The sequence below is a fragment of the Netta rufina genome (genome assembly GCF_964035555.1).
Source record: "Netta rufina genome assembly, chromosome: 6".
In the NCBI taxonomy this organism is placed as follows: domain Eukaryota; kingdom Metazoa; phylum Chordata; class Aves; order Anseriformes; family Anatidae; genus Netta; species Netta rufina.
Genome location: NC_140129.1, coordinates 32,786,850 through 32,808,066, shown reverse-complemented (window position 1 = coordinate 32,808,066; position 21,217 = coordinate 32,786,850). Strand labels below are relative to the sequence as shown.

The window sequence follows — 21,217 nt, the reverse complement described above, 5'->3', positions numbered from 1 at the left end:
CTGCAAGGTCCCCGGGCTGCTTTGCTCGCCCATGAGATGAGAAATGAGCCCAGCTCCCCGCCGTGCTCACGTGCTCACCCTCGCGGGTACCCTCTCCCCACAGGGACTCAGGGCTGTTTCTTCCAGACCTGACACAGCCAAATTCGGACGGGGAGCTGACTTGGCTTGCAACCACGGCTGCTGCCCATGCAGGGCAGCATCCTGCATCTGCCCGTGGTGAGCAGTGGCAGTCCCCTGGATGCAGAGCCCGCTGTGTCCCCGTGCAGCAGGGACTGCAGGGCTCCTGCATGGGGACACCCGAAATCACTCTTGCCCATCGACCCCTGTTGGTGATGAAGAGCAGCCCCTCTGCTCCTGGCAAGGGTTTGGCACTGGGGCACGGGGAGGAATCACTGAGGAATCAGAGCTGGGAGGGATGCGGGCTCCATCCCTGTAACCCCCAGCACCTCCAGCATCCCTCGGCCACTCTCAGACGCCACCAGGACACCCGGTCCCCACGCACCGCTCCCGGCTGCGTCCTCACCTTGCCCAAGCCCCTCTCTCCCTGACCCACAAGGGTCCCCATCCCCAAACCCTTCTCCCCCCGCCCCACAAAGCCCCATCCCCGCACCCCTCAGGCTGGCCAAGGCCCCGCAGGGCTGCCCGGAGCCGGGCGCAGCGCGGGGCGGGCGCGGAGCGGGGTGCTGCAGGCAGTCTAGGTGGTGCTATTTCTCTATTTTTGCACCAAACGAGTTTGGGATTTTCCTCTCCCTATTCGCTGCCTTGGTCGTCTTCTTCTCCCCTCTCTCTCTCTCTCTCTCTCTCTTTTTTTTTTTTTCTTTTCCTTTTCTAAAAATACTTGACAGCGATTGAAAGGTCCCTTTAATCGAGGCCACAGAGCCCTTATTAAGGGCACGGGTCGGGGTGCTGGGCCGTGCCCGGCATAACGGCTTCATTAAACCCTGCGAAAACTAATATTTATGGAATCAAATTTATGGAGGCCGAGGCCGAACTTGTGGCCTTTAATGTGTGTCGGGAGCTCAAATCCAGCCGGCTCCAGGGAGGAGGAGGGGTGGGGACAGGGCAGGAGACCCCAGCGGGACGGGATGGGACAATGAGCGGTGACGCTCCCCGGGGCCGGCGGCAACCTGGGCCAGGCAGGCACCGGTGGGCTCCGTGCTGGAGCCACGGGGGCTGGGGTCCTTGCCCTGCCCTGGCAGGGGGCTGGGGGGCATCAGCAGAGCTCTTTTTCCCCGCTGACAGCTCCAATCTCCTGCTTTCCCCACCCTCATCCCCGCTCCTGCAGCCCGTCCCTCCCCTGGGGGAGCGGGGCAGGATCTGTCCCTGCAGCAGGTCCGTGCCCCAAGCCCCAAACCAAAGGTTGTCCAAGGGGGGGGGCAGCTCCTGGGTGCTTTTTTGCCCACGTAAGATGCTGGCAGATGACACAAGCTGGTTACGGCTGTCAGCACAAGCTCCCCGTCCCGCGGCTTCCCCTTCCCACCACCCACCCTGCCCCGCACGCTGCTCCCTCGGAGAGGAAATATAAAAACCTCTCGCCCTGGGACTGGCCGGCTGCGGCCCTGCAAAGGCCCTTTCATTCCCCTGCCACAGACACGGGGGCTGCTCCGGATGTTTTTGTTTCCCCCTCGCCGCCCGTGAGAGCAGGCAGCGAGGCTGCGGCCAGCCCAGCCCCGGGGAGTTGGGGGCAGGCAGGGGCAGGGGTCCCTGCGGTGCGCGGCGCTGCCCGTTTTTGGCTGGCTATTTTGGGACCTGGTTGGGCACAGGAGTGGCATCCCGGCTCCGAAGGATGCGTGTGGACACAAGGGCTGGAGGAGGAGAGCAAGGGTTAGAGGGTGGGTGGGTGGGTGGGTGGATGGATGGATGGATGGATGGATGGATGGATGGATGGATGGATGGATGGATGGATGGATGGATGGGGTATGGAGGGGCAGGACTCAGCGATCTCCTTCACGAGCACCCCTGTCTGGATACTGCTGGCTGAAGGACAGAGCAGGAGGGGAGGACACGTCACCCAGACACAGCCCTTTAATGCAAACAGCACGGGAGCAGGCTGCGTTGTCTCCTTGCCCTGCTGGCACCCCCGCAGCAGCACCCTCCCGCTCCCCTCACGTCCAGCGTGGGCAGCCTGGGAGCTGCACCCAAGGAGAGGCACCAAAAAATTGTCCTGAGACATCATCGGGGGGACAAGGTGCCCACGTCCCCATCTGGAGGCAGCTCGGGAGCGGGGAACGGCCCCGGCAGCGTCCCCGGGGAGGTGCGGATGAGGCGGAGGATGCGCCGTGCTCTGCTCTGCCTCTCGCAGGTGTTCTCGCGTGGTGGCAGCGACCTCTCAGCCGAAGAGCCCCTTCGCTTTCTTCGGCTTGGCCTTGGCCGCGGGCAGCCGGGGCTTCTGCGCCGGGGAGGAGGTCAGCTGGGGGCAGAGGGGAGGCAGCGTCAGTGACACCCCCCCACCCCCATGCGGTGGATGTGCACCGTCACACACGTGTGCGCAACCAGGGTGCAGGGGGGAGGACGCGGTAGGAAACGAGCTGAGCCCCCCACCCTGCCCTGCACGGGCACGGGGCTGGGATGCACGGTGTGGGGGGCGAAAGCTGGGTGTTGGGACCAGCAGGAGCGCACAGTGTGGCTTTTTCCATGCCAACCTGGAGGCCCCTGGCACGGCCAGGCTGTTCCTAGCACCGTGCTCACCGTGGTTCCCTCGCTCGCAGGCGCTGTTTCATCCTCCGGGGATTGTGGTGGCGGGTCGGGGTGCCCTGAGGTTTCTGCAGCGGGTGCCGAGCCCTCGGCGTCCTCTGGTGCCAGGAGCAAAGAGATGCAATTTGGGGTTGAGACGAGGGAGCACGTGGCGGTGCCCAAACCCACACCGGGAGCGAGGGGAGCTCGGCCCAAAGCAAAGGGGGACACGTGCAAGGGGCAGGCTGCCCCCAACCCAGCTCCCTGCTCCCGTTCTCCGGGGATGGGGGCTCGCCCAAAGGGTGCCCCACGTGCCCCCACCTCGCATCCAGGAGCTCCTCACCTGAGTGGTGCCGTTTCCGAGCCTGCTTGGCCTCCTGCAGCATCACCGCCGCGTAGAGCTGCCGCAGGGCCGAGGCGAACGCCTGCCCGTCCCCGGCACCGCAGATCTGGGGCAGGCTCTGCGGGGACAAAGCGAGGGGGACACCGTCACCAGCCGCCAGCGCCGGGCTGGGAAACGACCCACGCACACACCTGCGGCTTTCCCGTTAGGAGGAGGCCAGCACGGCCACAGCCTGCAAGCCATTCATGAAACGCCGCCGGAGATAAGATCGCACGGGAAGGGCTGTGGCTTCCCCAGCGGGGATAAGCCGATAAGGACCACAAGCCTCGGGCACGAGCAGGACCCCGGGCACGTGGTGGTGACCAGGAGGTCCTGCCTCACCACAGCCATCCCCTACACGTGCAGCACAAGCCCCCCCGGTGGCTCCAGCGGCTGCCCCAGCTCTTGCAGGTGATGGTGATGGAGAGGTGCTGGGTGCCCACTGCGCACTGCAGGGAGGGCTCGGGGGAGGGATGTGCACGGGCAGCCGTGCAAGGGAGTGAGCGAGTGTGCACAGGGATGCGTGTGCAGCCGGGCTCCCTGGCGAGCGTGGTTACTGGTGTGTGTGTGTTTGTGCGTGTTTGTGCGTGTCAAAGGTCTGGCACTAATCTCTGCCGGGCTCCACACCCAGACAGCAGGAGAACAAAGTGTAACAGATAAGGCCGGTTCCTCTCCCGGCCAGGGGAGCGGGGAGGGGATGGGGACGCTCAGACCCACTCAAGGCCAGAGTCCAAAGCGTGCGCCCGGCTTCCCAAGGGCAGAAAGGGCAGGCTGAGACCCCCCCGGTGCTCCCCGCCGGGCAGGGAGCTGATGCCAGTGCTGGTGGCCAGAAAGGCACCATCCCCGCAGGTCTCAGCCCTGCTGCTGGGAGCAGAGGCACAAAAATCGCTCAGCATCAGGCCACAAATGCCGCTGGGGTCTGCTTTTTTGGCCAACCTCTCCGCGTGGACCTCCTGTGGCCCTGCCCGCTGCCACAGGAGGGAGCGATGCTCTGGTGCGAGCGCCCTGCCAGCATCCCTGGGATTGCCAGCCAGAGGGCAAACCTCCCGATTCGGCTTTGCCCGGCCTCCGAGCTGCGAGCAGCACAAGGTGCCGGGGAGGAGGAGGGATGCCGAGCACCTCGGACACCTCGGACACCCCTGGGATGTGCCAGCCCTGATGGCTCAGCCCCACGGTGCCAAACTTGCACCCGAGGGTGCAAAAGCAGGCGCCCGGTGCTGGGAAGGCGACTGCACTTCAAAGGCAGCAGAGGGGCTGGCATCGGGTGGCCGACACAGCCCAGATCAAAGGCAGGAGTCATAATTCAGAGAAAAGCAAACAGCAGCTCCCAGGAAAAGCCGGGACCGGCGGCGGGGCGAGCAAAGCGTCCCAGATAGCACCGCGCGGGTCAGTGCCCCCGGGCACCACTGCCCACGGCGTGTCCCCACCGCCGAGGGGTCCCCGGGTGGGAAACGGGGCCGCAGGTGCAGGGCACCCCCTGCCCATGCCTCTGGGAAGGGCTCGGCTCTAAATGTGGCTACCACAAGCCCGGGGTGGAATTTGGGAGTCACTGGCCAGCTCCGAGCCATCGGGCTGCCGGAGCTCGCCCGCGTTGGCGCAGACCCCAAGGGAAAAGGGTTTGTGAGCGGGGCTGGAAGAGCTCCCCTGCAAAGCCCTGACTCGGCAGGGAGCAGAGCGTGCTGTGCCAGCCACCGGCCGCCTGATGGCCCCGGAGGCTGAGAGGGACAAGGAGGTGTCCCCAAAGCAAGGGGACAAGCCCTGGGGACGGGCACCTGCCCTCCCTTTTTACCCCACAGCCCCAGAGCATCCCTGGAGCAAACCCTGCTGCAGCAACTCGTCCCCGCTGCGCCTTCAGCCCTGGCTGCCAGCGCCTTGTTTTCCTCCCATCCCTTCTCTGCAGGATAAACACAACGCCCGAGGCAGGGAAGAGGCAGGAGCGGGGTGCCTGCAGGGTTTTCCCCCCGCGGAGACGGTGGGGGGCACGGCAGCAGCTCGACCTCTGGTGGTGTTATGACTGCCTGGCCGCAAGGCCGAGCGCCGTGCCCGCTATCAGGAGCCACTCAAGGCTGAGACACCGGCACGGGAGGCTCGGCAGCACGGGCTGAACCGCGATTAGCTGAGCCAGGGGGAGCTGCCCCGAGCTGGGAATGGGATGTGCATCGGGCTGCGCTCGTGGGGAGATGAACCCAACCTCGCGTGGTGCCCCCAGCCCAAGGCTCTGCTCCGGGGAGGTGGTGGGGCGAGGTGGAAGCAGCAGGCAGGGTGCCAAACCCATCCCCAGCCGTCCTGCTTCGCCCACCCTGCCCCAACTCCCTTCTCCGGGGAGCTGGGGGCTTCGGATGCGCCCCCGACAGCGTGGCCGAGGGGCTCACGGCCCCCAGCCCCGCGCCGTGCCCCCGGTGCAGGAGCAGCACCGACCCCTGGCACGGGGCTGCAGGCTGGCTGGGCCCCCCCCCGTGCCGGTGCCAAGCAGCAGAGTCTAAATCGGTCGTGCTCAAAGCCGGGGCCTGACCCTTTCATTATCACACCAGACGTTCGAAGCGGTTACCAACATTCTTTGCTCCCAACCCCACATTCCTATTTTTTAATATATTTTTAACTGGAAAACAGAGCGAACGGGGCCCGCTTGGAAATTACAGCCTGGCTGCTGTGGCTTGTATGTCAGATCTGCCCACATTCCCGTGGCCAGCCTCAGCACATGCTCCACAGGGGCACACTTAATAATTCCTGCCGGGGCCGGGAGCCAAGGGGTGTGGGCCTGGGGGGGGGGGGGGGCACGGCTTCCCCGGGCTGGCAGTGCCGTGGAGCAGTGGGTTGGGAGCAGCACGCTGGCTCTCCGCTGATGGGCACGGCCACTGCTGCCCTGCTGGCACATATGCAGGGGCTGGTGATGCTGCAGCAGCCCCTGGAGGGCAGGGGGATGGCTCCAGGGCTGGGGTTTTGCTGTGCCTGGTGGCCACGCTGCTGTCACCTTCCCTTGCCGCAGGCTTTGTGCGCTCCCGTGGCGCGCTGGGCATCGCCGCCCGTGATCCTCTGCAGACTGGGCAGGGATCCACTCTGGGATCCACGCTGGGATGCAGAGAGATGAGGAGTGAGCTCTGCTAGCCGCTTGCCCAGCCCGTGCCAACACCGAGGGATCCCACCTGCGGGAGGACACAGCTGGAGGGCGGGGGGCTGGATGCTCATACCCCTTTCCACCTCCAGCCCTCCTCCCCACCTCAGAGCCACCTGCAGCACGCCCCGGGCACCGCACAACCCGGCGGGGGACATCTGAGGGACCTGCCCAAGGGTTGTCCCCGCAGCCCCCAGCACCTCGTGCCATGCCAGCCCTTGGGGATGCGGCGCAGCAGCCAGCAGCGCGTCCCTCCTGCAGCGCAGGCAGGGGCAGGATGGCCAGGGCTTCCCAGGCACGGAGCCAGCACCTCGCACACCTGGCAGGAAGCGGCTGTGCCGGCTGGGGAAGGCAGCCCGGAGCTGCCGAGAGGTGACGGGGTCACCCCGGGGAAGAGCGGGCGGCGAAGCCGGGGCAGCCCGGCAGCACGGCACGGCACGGCCCGGCACAGCCCCGGCACGGCCCCGGCGCTCCTCCCGGAGCTGCTCGGGCCCTGCCGCGGGTGATGTTTTCCTTTCCCCCGATTTTCGGGGCCTTTCCAGCGAGCAAATGTCAGGCGCATAAAGAGCGGCACTGTGAGCGGAAGATGGAGCGAGGATGCCTGCCCGCGTCCCTCCGTAAGTGCCGGCTCACACTTCATCAAGGCAGCCTTTGCAAGCGAGGCACCCGCTTAACAACCGGCGGTCTATGCTGGCCGGCGACCGCAGCAGCCTGCCGCTCAATACCCTTTTCTTTCCCCCTCTCGTGCTGCTTTCACGGCTTGGGTTACAGCCTTTCTCGCAGACCCCGCGCCCAGGGGGCTCCGCATTGTGCCGCCGCCGCCGCGCCGGGGAGGCCGCGGGGATGCTGGGGGTCCTGCCCCTGCCCTGCCCTCCCCTCCCGCTGCTCTTCCAGCTCCCAGGGACAAATCTGGGAGAAAAGGAGGGTTGGTGGCAGCGCAGGGGTAGGGTATAGGCACTGCTGCAGCTCCTCCCCGAGCGGCACGACGCTGCGCTCCGCTCGGAGAGGAGCCACGGTGTGCACCAGGGGCACCCAGCGCGTGAGTTGGGTGCTTGCTTGGCAAGGAGGTGCCTAAATCAGGTCCTGGCGAGGCAGGAGGACTTGGGAAGACTCGAAGCAGGACGCATGGAGAGCTGCTGGCCGGGCACCCCCAGTTTTTCCCAGGGGACAGCTCAGGGACCCCTCTCTGCGAGGGAGCCGGGTGGCTCGCGCCAGCTTGTTGCCAGAGGGTTGCTCAACAAAGGTGGACACATCACCCGGGCTTATTGTGGTAGGGTTCCTCGGCGAAGCACGCCAGCTCACGCCGGTTTATTATTGTCTGTCCAGGAAAGCTGGACACGCTGCGCTGGTTTGTTATTGTAGGGTTTCTCAGGAAGGCTGGCCAGCTCATCCTGCCTTGTTGTTGCTCAGGGCGCACGGGGGAACTGGCCAGGAAACTTCCTGCAAAGTGGGGTGATGGAAACGGAGCCACACCTGATGAATCACATGGGTGCCACACGGCGATAAGGGACGGCCACGGGTGGGATCCTGCACCCCAGCTCCACCCGGCAAAGACAGGCAACAAACACTCACAGCTCCCCCGGGGGCTGCGAGGCTGCCCAAGGGGCAGGGGGAGCACAGCCACAGCTCGGTGCCAGCAGCGGGGGGACGGGCACAGCAGTCCCCAAACCCCTTGGAAAGCCAAACCTGGGGGTGGCGAGGGGGACCCAGGGGGACCTTGCACCCAGCGTGGCCCCGAACTCGGCACGCAGGGGATTAGCTGTGATAGCAGGGCTCGGAGAGGAAGCAGCCTGGGGCTGAGCCAAGCGAGATTAGGGGCTTTGGGGGGAATCTGGGTGCGTTCGGGACCGGGCTGAGCTGCAGGGCAGGGGCCGCCCTGCCCCGGTGGCTTCGCAGTTCCTCCCAGGTGTGGGCGCACCCGGCCGGAGGGGCAACCCCTGGGGACGCTGCCCCGTCCTCACCCGAAACCGCAGCAGGAAACGCAGGGGGAGCAGCAGGGCGAATCCCCCGGGCTGACTCAGGCGGCTCACCGGGCACACAGGGCCGGCAGGACTGGGTCTGGCGCGCCCCGGCAGCCCTGGCACCGCTGCTGGCACCGCCACTGAGTCACTGCCACCTCCCCCTGCCTGGTGGCAGCCTCAGTTTGCCTCCTGTGCAGCCAGCAGCGTGCCTGGCACGGCACCACGGGGCCCGGGGAGGGGACAAGGGGGCAGGTGTCCCCTCCAGACAGTGCCCCGGTGAGGAAGGTGCCCCTTCTGCATGGTGACCACCTGGGGCTGGAAGGCGATGCCCCTACAGGTGGGGACAGTGCCCATGTGTCCCCACGGGCAGCGCCGAGCCGTGCAGGTGCCCAGGTGTCCCCGTGGTGCCCAGGTGTCCCCGCGGTGCCCAGGTGTCCCCGCGGTGCCCAGCTGCTCAGCGCAGATGTTGGTCCCCGGCCAGGCAGCAGGATTGAGTGTCGGGCTCGCTCTCGGCGCAGCGGCAGGAGGCCAGGCTGCCCGGCGAGCACACAGCCCCTTCATTCATGGCAAAAAATAGCCCCCCGGGGTGTGGTCCAGCCTGGAAAAGCCCCCTCCAGCCCCGGCCAGCCCATGTTTATTCAGCGAGGGGGACGCGCTGCCCTCCCCCTGCCCGCGTGCCGTCTCCGTGCCAGAGCGGCCGTTCTTGGACGCGGTTCCCCAGGTCCCCCCCTGGCCAAAACACACAGGCCGGGGCGAAGGGGGTGGGTAGAGGGGGCGGCAAACCCCTAAAAAGCACCGGGTTTGTCTCCGGGAGGAGCAGCCCCCGGTGATGTCATGAGAGTTTGCGAGCGGCCACATGAAAGGGACTCGCTGCCCAGGAAATCCACGGGCCCGCGCTCCGCCAGACAAGCCAGCAATTCTTCACTGGGCCGAGAAGGAAACCTCGGGGAGCCCGAGCCAAGCCTGATTTTCCCCCAAGGACAGAGCCTGCCCCCTGCCCCACAACCCTCGGGGACCCCAGCCCTGCTCTGCAGTCCCCCCGTACCCAAATCTCAGCCCCACAGACCCCAGCATCCCAAGCAAGCCCTGCTCCCAAATCCCCCTGGGTACCGATCCCTGTCCTGCAGTCCCCAGAGCACCAAAACTCACCCCATAGCCTCCCGGCATCCCAATCTCTCACACACAGTCCCTGGGGGCCCCAAGCCCTGCCCCACAGAGGCCAGACCCTCCCTCTGCTCTGTCCTGGGGGACGGCACCCCCATTTCCATGGCGGGAGCATCCCTCAGGCTGGGAGCAGCGGGTGATTTAGGGCCAGGCAGCGCTGCTGGCAGACCAGGGGGATGCAGCAGGGCAGGGGATTCTCTTTCGGGAGGGATTACGCCGGGGACAGCTGGGAACACACAGACACAGACTCCCCAAGAGCCGCCCAGGATCCCGACCCGCTGCGGCGGGCACCGCAGACACGGGCTCTGAAACCGAATCTGCTGCCAGCCCCCTCCCCATTTCCCAGAGCTGCAGGTCCCCGGATGGGCAGGGGAGGCTCTGCCTTCCTCCTCCTCCTCCTCCCCGTGTGGGACATCTCAGCCCCCTGCTCCAGCACCGTGGACCTTGGAGAAGGCTGTGGGGCACCTCCTGCCGGTGCCCACATCCAGCCTCTGCAGCACGGTGCCCGTGGATGGGCCAGGGCCAGCAGGGAGGTGACAGCAGCAGGCTCGTGGGGCCGTCCCCTCTCCCCAGCAGGACCAGGGGGTGATGTTTGCCCCTTTCTGTACCTGTCCCGGTGAAGGAGGGGCTCAGGCTCTGGGGCTGCCCATCAGGCACCGCTCGCCAGAGCTAAAAATGCACTCCCGGCAGGAAAACAAAATAAAAACACCAAGCGAAGCAGCGAGGTGAAAAATTCCTTGACATTTCTCTCCTGCGAGTCCCCAGGGCCAGCAGAGAGGCGAGAGCCCCCGGAGTTTGTCAAGCAAACACTTTCACACCCTGGGCCGCGCTCGGCACGCTGCCGCTGGAATGCCAAATATATATTTAAGCCCCGCTCATCAAAGGAGCCTGTTCGGAGTCGGTCTCGGGCAACGTGCGTGTGGGTTTGGCCCGGGGCGAAAGCTCCGGGGATGCTGAGAACATTTCTCGGGGCCGGGAGACGGCGCGCACGCGGGAGATAAATGCCAGCCTCCAAGGCCGTGTGGCTGTAAGGTCGCGGGCTGGGCACGAGATACCTGCCCGCTCGCAGCGCTCGCCCTTATCAGCTCGTGTCGCACAACGGGGTGGGGATGTTTAGGCTGGAGGGAGGCCAGCAGCAGCCCTGCATTCCAGCCCGCCGTAAACTTAAGTCAAAGCTGCAGGAGCCCAGCCAACAAGCGCCAGGGTCCAGGGAGACGAGCAGGAAGCGACGCTGGGAGAGGACAGGGCTGCGGGGACACGGCGCGAGGGCGGAGGGGAAAGGAGGGCTGCCCGGGGGCTGGATATGTGGCACGGGGGGGTGACGAGTGGCCCCCGTGGGCAGGATGCCCTCAGCTGCCTCCTTTCAGCATCGCCTCGATTTGCTGCAGGCAGCCCGTGGAGCTGTGCTGGTCCTGCCGCGCACCGCAGGTGCTGGGCTGGGTTTTCCCATCCCCGGCATCGCTCCAGCCAGCAGCAAAGGGCTCTCAGCCTAAATCTTGCCCCTAATCCCAGCTGACAGAGCCGGGAGCGGGGGAGATCATGGCCCCAGGCGAGCCCGGCACGGCGCTGCTGTGAAATCACGCATTACGCGCCTGTCGCCCGCGGCAGGAGCAGCCCGTCAGGCTGCCGGCACCGCTCTGCTTCCTGGGGGGAACCCTTCCCGGCCGGGGGGAGCTGGCCCCGTGCAGCCGTGCCCCCCGCCCGGGTTCATCCCCAGGTGAGAGGAGGGAGCGCGGGGCCGCGGGTTGGGTTTCAGGCACCTGCTGCTAATAAAACAGCCTGTCAGGGCACCTTCGCCCTCCGGGAGAGGGATGGGGACCCGGCGGGGCTGTCGAGGGGCACAAGGGGGTTTGGGGAGCTGCGAGCCGGGTCCCCGAGCATGTCCCCACTCCTCTTAGCGACCAGGGGACCCAGACTTTCGCCCCTGGGCCAGCGGCATCCTTCTGCTGTGCAGTCCTCGCGACGCATGAAAGGAGCGCGGAGGAAATCACACCCACCCCGGCATCAGGCCTGGAGCGCTGCCAGCCTTTCTTCCTCCTGCCGCGCGGACGTTTCCTCCCTGCTCCTCTCTCCCGGCTTGTCCCGGTGCCCGGGGCTGCCGAGGCTCCCTGCTTTCTGTTCTCGACCCCATTCCCATCCCTGCTCTCCGGCCCCTGCCCGCTCCGCGCGCCGCTCTCTGCGCTCCGCATTGCCTTGCCCCTGCCATCTCCGGACAGCAAAACCGTGCTGGTTGCCCAAATATCTCTATTTTTTTTAAAAAGCCTTGCCATTTTCAGCTGGTTTTCTACCCTGATTTTCGCTCAGTGCAGCGTTATTTGTCAGCAGCAGCACTGCAGAACAGGGCCGTGGGGAGCATCCAGGGTGCCTGCTTGCAGCTCCCTGTGCTTGGGTGACTCTCCCCACCATCCCCACCTTCCAACCTGATAACTGGTTTATCTTTAACCTTATCCTTAACGTGCCACAGCATTTACTATCTCCTACCAAGCGCCAGGCTAGGAAGTCCTCCTCCACAGCTCAAAACCCCACCTTCCCCGTGGCCCTGATCTTTGCCAGCTGGGCAAGGCAAAGGTCCCCCCCGGATCCCATGAGCCAAGGCTGGGAGAAGAACCTCTCCGAACGCCTCGAAACTCAAAACACGGCTCCGAAAGCGGATGCCTGCACATCCACGGCCCCAGCCCGAGCAGGAGAGCAGGAATCAATTACAGGGCTGGCAGAGGCAGGGCTGCTTTGGGGCTGGCGAGCGGCATGATGCCGGCGCGCACGTGGCACCGCACCGGGGGCTGCCCGCGGGCTGAGCGCTGCCCACCTCCCCGCCGGCACGCCCTGCGGCCCCCCCAGGAGAGCAGATGTGCAAATGGCTGGCGGGGAAGATGCATGGGAACCACTTGAAAGGCCTGGTATGAACGCCCTGGTAAACCAGGGCCACTCCTCGCTCTGCTCCTCCGGCTCCGCGCGTTATTTATAGCGCTCCGGGTGCCCACCCCGGGGGAGTTCAATCCCCGGGGTGCAAATTCTGCCAAGCCAGCTGTCCTCTCTGCCTTGCGGCTCCCAGGAGCCACAGCAAGGCCTGCAAAGTGCCACCTAGGAGCTCGGATGCTCTCAGGAGGGCTCTCCCTGCTGCACCTGGGACCCAGCACCCGGCACCGGTGCCGGGAACAGAGCCCTCCCGGACCGTCTCCTCGGCACCCGCGAGTCCTGACGAGCGGCCCCAAAGCGGACCCGAGTCCTTCCTCCCCCGACCACAGAAGGGAAAGTTTCCAAATTAAAAACCTAAAAGTGGCAACAAGGTGCCCATGGCAGGAACCTCTTAAACCGGCCATTAAGGTTTATAAGTTAGGGACGGGCACCGGGAGCGCGCGGCGGAGCTGCAGGAAAACAGCCGCCCCTCCTTGGGCAGCCTAACCACGGCTGTCCCCAAAGCCACAGGGCTGACGTCAGGGCATGAGCTCACCTCCGTCACCCACCGCCTGGCCGGCCCCAGCCCCGTGTTTACCCCTGCCCCGTCCCTCGCAGCCCGCTCTCCCTTCGAGGTTGGCAGCCCCGGGGCCTGGCGAGGAAGAGGAAAAGAGCAGAAAGGAGGAAACCAAACCTCAGCGCCCACAAGGCGGGCTGCAAAACACGGAGCCCCAGCAGCTCCCTCCCGGCCCTGCTGCCTCTCCCGGCCACGTCCCCCCTTTCCTGCCCCAAAATCGTGGGTGCCGAAGGCTGAGAGGCGAGAGGGGGAGGCGCACAGCCTTTCCCCAAGCCCTGCTGGTCCCAGCTGGGGACATGCAGACGGCTTCATGGCACCAGATTTTGGCTAGAAGGGCAGGCACACGAGCTCCCTGCCTTTTTTTTTTTGGAGCATGGGAGCAGTGCTGGGACCCCGAGCCCTGCGCGAAGCCAGTGCCGGCCTGACCGACGCGCTCAGCTCAGGGCTGCCAGAAAAATGGGCGAGAGCCACAAAAGCCACAGGGGCTCACGAGGGGACGGCGAGGGGAAGGCCAGGGGCCGTGCGGCTGCCCAGCTGCACCGAGCCTGCGGCACCGGGCAGGACAGGCTGGGAAGCCACCGTCCCCATCTGCTGCCGTGCCGAGAGCCACACGGGGCACATTTTCGCCCGCCGCCACCTCCAGCAGAGGTCTGTGGGTTGCATTTATAGCCCTGGCCACAGCCCCCTGTCCCCACAGTGCCCGTGAGCTGCACTCCCCCAGCCCGGAGCCTCCCCGTGCGCCGTGAGCGGGTGCACGCACGCACGCACGCCCCTTGCACGCCTCCCCGCCAGCATCGATCCGCGGGGAAGCACAGAAGGAAAACACACACACACACACACACACACGCACACACAAACAGGGCAGCCTCTGCAAACAACTGCTTGTTAAGTTAAAATTAAACTCTGCACAAATATTGACCTTTGGAGGGGACACAAACCCTGCCGATATATTTACCAGCTTTATAAATGGGCCTGACCACAGCGCCCTATATGCCGAGCTGGAGGAGACGAGGGCTGCCGAGGTACCCAGACCGTGTGTCCCCCCCCCATCTGGGGGTCTGCCCGGGGGCTGCCCCCTCTCCCAGTGCGCTGTGCCGGGTGGCAGAGCCCTCGCTGCGACGGTGACGTTGGCACCAGGTATTGAGGTGCCCAAGGGAGCCAGCTCGGTGGCCCCAGCAGCTATGGGGCCAGCGGGGTGCTGCCCCTGGGAAGCAGAGTTGGGCTTTGAGCCCCTGGGAAGGAAGCTGGGGAGCTGAGAAATGAGGGGCAGGGATAGAAACGGCACCGTGGGGTGCGCTGCGGTGGGGATTCACAGCCCACAGAGCCCTGAAAGGGGTCCTTACGCCCAGCCCAGCGCACTGGGGGACGGCAGCGGGACCAGGAAGGGAGCTGGGGCAAAGTTTGCCCCCAGGGATGGATGAAGCAGCTTGGCTGGGAGAAGAGGCGAGCTCTTCTGATGGGAATAGGGCCGAGCGCAGGAGGCCAGCTGGAAGAAATGGTGGGGCTTCGCAGCCCCGGGGCGCACGCAGATCTCCCCTAGGACCCACCTCGGTCAGCAGGAGGCAACACCACCCCCCCGCGATGTTACACCGCTCGGGGGGCTCTGCAAAACCACCGAGTGCCAAGAGCCCCCAGCGGCCCCGGGGGGCAGGACGAGAGGGAGGGGAGAGCCCGGCACATGCAGCAGGGGATGCCCGAGCTCCAGCTCTCGGAAACAGTGAATAGAGTCTTATTCAGGCTGATGTAAAACACTGTTAAAACACACAAAAATCCTTTGAGTAATGGGCGAGCGGGAAAGAGGCATCTATAATTAACAGTAACTGTTCGAGACGGTCGCTGCCCAGAGACGTGTACTGTGCAAAACCACTTGAAAAGGCCCCGTCTGAAAGGCGAAGCCTGGGGTTTTTCAAGAAGCCCGTCATGTAACGATCCTGGCCCTTCCAAAATAATTCTGCCATATTAAAAAAAAAAAAAAAAAAAAAAAAAACACCAAACCTCAGCCTAATCGCCCTGCAGCGCTGGGACTGGAGAGCTCTGAGGAGAGGGGAAGGGAAGCGCAACCGGCTTCCAATTAGAGCCTCGTTAGAAAGGAAAGCTGGGGAGCTATTAGGGAGCGGGCCAGGGGCGAGCCCAGCCGAGCTGGCTGCTGCTGGAGTGGGAGGGCTGTCCCCACACACAGCCCTGCCCCTCGTCCCCCTCGGTGGGCACAGGGGGCTGAGCAGAAGGACGAGAGGTGGGCGCGCTCGTCGGAGCCCCCCGGGACGTCCCGGTGCCGCGGGGGGATTTGGGGATGCTCGTGGAGCCGCCAGGAGCTCTGGGATGGGAGAACAGGGAGCTGGAGAGGGGATGGGAAATAGGGTCTGGGGGCTTTGGTGCCGCTTGGCGTGGGTGCCTGCAGCACAGGTTCGGCCGCAGCATCCTCTGGCTCCATCAGCTGGGGCTCTAATTGCCCCCCGTGGCTGCAGCCTGGCCCCGGGGGCCGGGCAGGAGGCACAGTGCCTGGAGCAGCCTCCCCTTCCCATCCCACGGCCTGGGACCCATCCAACACAAAGTTAATTTCTAACCATGGGTAACCACCGATGCCCGAGCGGGGATGATTTATCCCCTATCTGCCTGGGTCGGATTTATGAGCCACACATCCCTTAGGCTGCGATAAAGGCCATGTCTGTGCTCCTCGGGCCCCCCCCCCATGCCCGTAGCCCCTCCGTGCGGACTCGCCGCCCCCCCTCACCCCATTGACAAGCCTTCCCCCGGTGCGGAAACCTGACAGCCCACAGAAGAACAGTAAACAGCAGAGAAAATAACACCCGCTGGAGGCCAAGCTGAGACGCGCCGGCCGGGGAAGCCACAAATGGTTCCTGCTTTCGGGACCTGCTGAGGAAAACAGAGTGGGACGGACCCCGGGCTGCCGGCAGATTTGGGAAGGGGCGAGGGGAGCTGCTATTAATAGGAGAGGCAGGGCAGAGCCGGGCTGGACGATGCCACGGCTGTGCCGAGGATGGGCACGCGGCGAGGACAGGTCCCCGCGGCACCAGGCAGGGAGAGCAAAGAGGGATTCACCCAGGTGGCGGAAAATTCCTCGGCACAGCGTGAAGCTGGGGGACTCGGGGACCAAAAGCAGGGCCCGGTGCTGCCACACTTCCCCGCGCTGATAGCGGCAGCCCCGGTGAGGGAGAGAAGAGAGCCTTGTTCTGGGGCCAAGACTAAGGCGATTCAGTGCGCTGCTCCCCTGAGGTTTCTCGGGTGAAACCTGGCTCTGTAATGGCTGTGTCTGTAAAACGTATGGAAATGCCCATAAAAACCGGTATCAAATGCTGTATGGATATATGTGGATGTATGAAATGAGGGGCACAGAGGGGGGGGAGAATCGGGGCAGGCCGGCTCCCTGCGAGCCGTAAACACGCCCCGGTGAGAGGCAGAGAGAGGGCAGCAGCCCCCAGGAGCCTGCAGACGGGCCGGCGCTGCCCGGAGCCAGGGGAAGGGTCCCACGGCTCCGGCTGGGGCACAGCTCCGTGGGGCACGGCCACCTGCACCACGGGGTGCCACCGGGACACGGGGACCTCGCTGCGGGGACAGAGCCCCTCGCCAGGACTCCCCAGCACCCCAGAGCCTCGCTGAAGGGTGCGGGGCAGGCTGGAGAGGGGAGATGCACAACGGGCTCCACGGTGGGGAGAGCAAGGCAGAGCGGCGCCACGCAAAGATTTGGGGGTTGAAAGGCTGGGGAAGGGGATGTGTCAGGGAAATGTGGGCACAAGAAGATGGCACGGCACCACTTCGAGCAAGCAATTTCTAGTTTTAGTCCAAGGGCACCCACACCAAATACAAAGCACGTGTTCAACCCTAAACGGGCAGAGCTCGAGAGGTGTGCCCGCAGCACAAGGAGCTCTCGGGGTCTCTGCTTGGCATTCACAGCCCCACTGCCATCAGCACCCTGCTGTGGGAAGCTGCCAGGAGCCAGGTGAGACCCCATGACCCTCTACAGCCGGTTCGCCTTTTCCTACAACCCCATGACTCCAAGAGCTGAGGTGGATACAAAAACACCAAATATCAACAGGCTTCGCAGCCAGATGATAAATAAATAGGCAAAGAGCGACCCTTGCCAGGGATTAAGCAATAAATCACGGGAGCAGCTGAGCCGTGGCAGGTTGCTGTCACCGCTGATGTTTGCTCCCTGCACAGCACCGGGCAGCACCCCGCTGGCTCTGCTCCTTCATCCCTTGCCCCAGGCACATCCCTGCTCCAAACCCACACCAGCAGGGGACAGGCAGCATCTCAGGGGACAAGGGCTGATGCTCAGCGATGGGGGAAAGCTCCCCTTTCACCCCACTGCGTGACAGCTGCAACGTGCCTCTGGCTGTGCCGCTGATGGGCACAAAGCGCCTCCGCACGGCACGGCGCTGGCATCTGCCCTGCTGCTCGGGAGCATCCCCGCCACGGAGGCTGCAGCCAGGGCGAAGCAGGGGCAGGGGCAGCGGGGCTGCAGTGCCTGGGACGCAGAGATGCAGCGCACGGGTGCAGAAATGCAGCACGTGCAGGCAGGCGCAGCGCACGGACGCGGAGACGCAGCGCATGGATGCGAAGGGGCAACACAGGGATGCAAATGCAGCACGGGGATGCAGATGCAGCCCAGAAGCCACCCCGCAGCCCCACGCAAGCAGCTCTGCAGGCCACCAGCCTCGTGCTAGGCGATGGCAGGGCGCCATCTGCCGCGTCCCTGTCACACGCCGTGCACCCTGCGTCCCCAGAGCCAGCGGCAGAACCCAGCTGAGCCCGGCTGCATTGCACGGGGGACGCGCAGCATGGGTGGATTTGCCATCAGCCACCTCCCCGCAGCTCGCTGGCACCCAGGCACCCGCTTCCCAGCAGCGTGATGAGGACACGAATGCCACCAGCCTGCCTCCTTTGGGCTCCAAGCCCCCAGCTCCGGGCTGGGGGTGCCCCGGGCCACTTGTGGCCCCCTGGTGAGGCCGGTGGCCCCGGTGGCCACAACGCAGCGGTCCCCGGGCACGGCAGCAGGCTCCTGCACCCAGCCGGTGCAGCGCGAGGTCACACCCAGGCCTGTGAACCCCGGGCAGGCACAGGAGGAACCTTCTAGTCGCACAATTACTATATTATGTAGCACTAATAAAAATAAAAAAAAAAATAAAAAAAGAAGAAGGGGGGGGGGGGGTAGGGGGAGGGCTTGAAGTTTTTCTTAGTGCCACATAGTAAAGTATTTATAGAAATCCAGGCGTGAATGGGCCGCTCACAGGCCACACTCCTCCTCGGCGTCAGGATCTCCAGGAATTATTCAGTGCAGTCACATTGTTGTATTCACCCCGAGATTGAGCTTAATTACAGACACGCGGGCGAACAGGCTGTCAGTGTTCCAGCCTCGCCGGCACAAGGGCGACTGAGCTGCCTTTAATGGACCCATTTTTAAAAGGCCCAGGGTTGAAATAGCGGCGGGGGGAGGTGGGCAGGGGGGCTGCGGGGATGCGGGGGGGACGCGGGGCTCTGGGAGAGGCACGGGGAGAGAGGGGGGACGAGGGGACGGGGCTGGGATGCTGGGGAGAGGACGGGGCGGTGGGCACGGGGTTGGAGCATCTGCTGCGAGCGGGGTGGCTGATCCCTTTGGAGACCCAGAGGAGCTTCCCGAAGGAAAAAAAAAATAAAATAAAATTAAAAAAGGGGGCTGGGGAGGGCTCCCAACTTATTACAGAGCAGGGTATAAACAGAACAAATAAATATAGAGCTGCTTTATTACAAGGCTGGCCAGCTCTGGTGGCTGGCTGATTACAGGGCAGGCTGCTCCAGCGCTCCCCGAGCCCAGACCTCAATAAAGGCCAGATTGGAGCTGCCTTTTTGCCCCTTTACAAGCTCGGCGCGCTCCCGCCCGTGCCGCTCAGCTCCTGCGCGCCGCCGGCCGCCCCCGGGGCCCGCTGGCAGGGCGCAGTGGACGCGGCAGCGGGGGAGAAGCAAAGTTTAAACAAATAGTGAGTAAGCGATGAGCAGGGGCAGGCGGGATCGGCGGCCTGGCGGGCAGGCACTAAAAATACAGCTTATTTTCCGAGGGAGCCTGCGACGTCCCAAATTGGCGATCGAAAAAAAAAAAAAAGAAAAAAAAAAGAAAAAAAAAGAAAAAAAAAAAGCCGTAAGCGTTATAGATCCATCACGGGGGCGGCGGGGGGGAAAGACCCAAGAACAAGGAAAGAAAAACACCCTGATGAGTAAGACGCACAGCGTGACGTACGCAGACACCCCGGGACGGAAAGGCGTGAGCCTCCTGCGCACCGGTGCTCGGCGGGGATGGATGCTGCCAGCCCTGCTCGCCTCTGCTCTCCTCTTTTCCCCCCCCGGGGCCGAGGGCACTAACCTCCACACGCACACCTCTTCCCAGGGCTCAAAGGGCGCTTTGTCTCCCCACCCGGGCTCCCAAGCCAGCGGCGCAGCCCCGAGGGCTCCCGCGACCACCTCGGTGCTGAAGCCCTGGCGCCCGGCGCCAAGCCCCCGGCGTGCCCACAGCTGCTGAGGGAGGGACGGGGAGCAGCACGCCCGTGGGGCTGCGGGCCCGGGAGGCTTCAAAGGAGCTGATTTAGTATTGTTCCACCTGCCCTGAAACGGGCGCTTGAGCGAGGGATGGAGGTTGCCTGGGGTCACCCTGGCGCTGAACAGAGCCCTCATAGGATGGGGAAGGAGAACGGGGCTGCTTTGGGATGAGGCGGCTCCGCTTGGGCACCCCAACCACCGAGGTCCCCATGGTGCCTTGGTCCCAGGGTGTGAGTTTGGGAGAAAAGGCAGAGCTGGCAGGGAAAGCAGGCACTGCTCCCAGCTCTTTGGTGGTTTGTGAGGCTCCCCTCCCCAGAAGCATCATGGTTTCCCCAGGGACCCCAGCCCCACACCCTGCCCAGCAGCATGGCTCGGCCACGGGGCTCGGGGTGCCTCCAGCCAGCCCCCTCCTCACGACACCAGCTGCCCCAAAATCCCCAGGGAGATGGGATGGAGCCTGATCCCAACCCCGTGGGGTTGACAGGGACAGTGGGGAAGCTCCACGGGGCGAAGCAGGAGGCAGCAGAGCCCCACATCTCCCACGGGGTGGCACCCACCGTGCACACCGAGGCACCTGCCACCCTTGGGTTTCTTCTGCCACCCTCTGCCTTCACCTGCACCGACGGCGCTGCCCGGGGCCGGGGCTATCGCAGGGTGAGCCCGGGGCAGCCGGGGCCATCACGGCACCCCCCCTGCTGCCTCCCCACCCGGAGAGAGGAAAACGTCCCCCCGCGAAGGGCAGCTCGTGCGGAAGCTGTTCGCATCCCGTAGCGCGAGCCCGGCGGGTGAGGAGCAGGGCAGCCCCCGGGTCGCCGGGTTATCGGATGATAACAAGGCAGCACAGCCCGAGCACGCGACTTCCAGCAATGCAAGGCTGCTTCCTTTGTTTTGGGAAAACAAGAGGGGGGCCAGACCTTCTCTGGCACGTTCTTGCCCGGCCTGAAGCTGCCCCCCACTTGCACCGGCTCCCATCCCAGCGCGGTGGCCGGAGGAGGAGGGGGCTGGGGCCAATCTTCGCCCTTTCCACCTTTCCCACTGCCCGTGCTGAGGCTCGGGGAGGCTGGGATGGCCACGGGGGACCCTACCAGCATGGGGTTATCTCCCCAAAATCCCAAATGCAGGGCGAGCCCGTTACCAGCACCGGGAGCAGGACAGGGCATGGGGACCCTCTCCACACCCCTCGCTCCCCAGACAGCTCCATGGGGCTATGGGAGCCCCCCCACACACCCCTTCCCCAGCGGAGGAGGAGGAAACATAATAAGCAAAATAAAATTTATAAGCCAGGCGGTAATTACAGCGTGGCTACAAAAGGCTGCCTCCTCAGGGCCATCATTATGTGGCTAAATTTAACGCCCCGCGTCCCAGGGCTCTGAGCATCCACACAGACGCCGGCTCCTGCTACCTTCCCTCCGTGCCGGCCAGGGCAGCTCAGCTGAACGGCAGCCAAGAAAGCCATAAAGCAGGTCAGAACTTTTTTAATAGTCTATTTACCAAGATGCTGTTTTTACTGCCGAGGTTTCTCTCGTTTTATCTCTGGCTTTTTTTTTTTTTTTTTTTTTTCCCTTCTCTCTCTCTTTTTCCCCTGACTCCCGAACAGACTGGGCTGTATTTTCTGTTTTAGGTTCCTCTCTCTCACTTGCTCTGAACACTATTTTCAGAACTCTAATTTTATATGGCAAGTCCCTTTTTTTTTTTTTTTTCTTTCCCTTTTTTTTTTTTTTTTTTCTTTTTGGTAAATATTTGCCATGACTAAGCCAGGACACATCCCGTTTAAAAGGCTCCCATCCCACAAAACATCAGCCCCTTTAATGACATGAATCTCATTAGCTCTCCCCATGAAAAGAGGTATAGAAAGGGAGCATCCCTCAGCCCCTCTGAGTTCCTGTATCTGCACAGACGTATATTTAGCCATGTGTACCCTACAG

At 64.2% G+C, this 21,217-nt stretch overlaps 1 protein-coding gene across 1 annotated transcript in view; it reads right to left on the bottom strand.

Moving 5' to 3' along the window:
- Nucleotides 1–2,217: 2,217 nt before the first annotated feature.
- Nucleotides 2,218–21,217, bottom strand: part of NHEJ1 (non-homologous end joining factor 1) — a gene marked incomplete at its 5' end in the record, with an annotated part of 28,843 nt that continues 9,843 nt past the window's right edge. Inside the window, 3 exons of the mRNA XM_084289572.1 lie at nucleotides 2,218–2,410; nucleotides 2,689–2,792; nucleotides 3,017–3,134. Of these exons, the coding sequence (XP_084145698.1) occupies nucleotides 2,330–2,410; nucleotides 2,689–2,792; nucleotides 3,017–3,134 (303 nt within the window). The 3' untranslated portion in view covers nucleotides 2,218–2,329. The remainder of the gene's footprint in view (nucleotides 2,411–2,688; nucleotides 2,793–3,016; nucleotides 3,135–21,217) is intronic.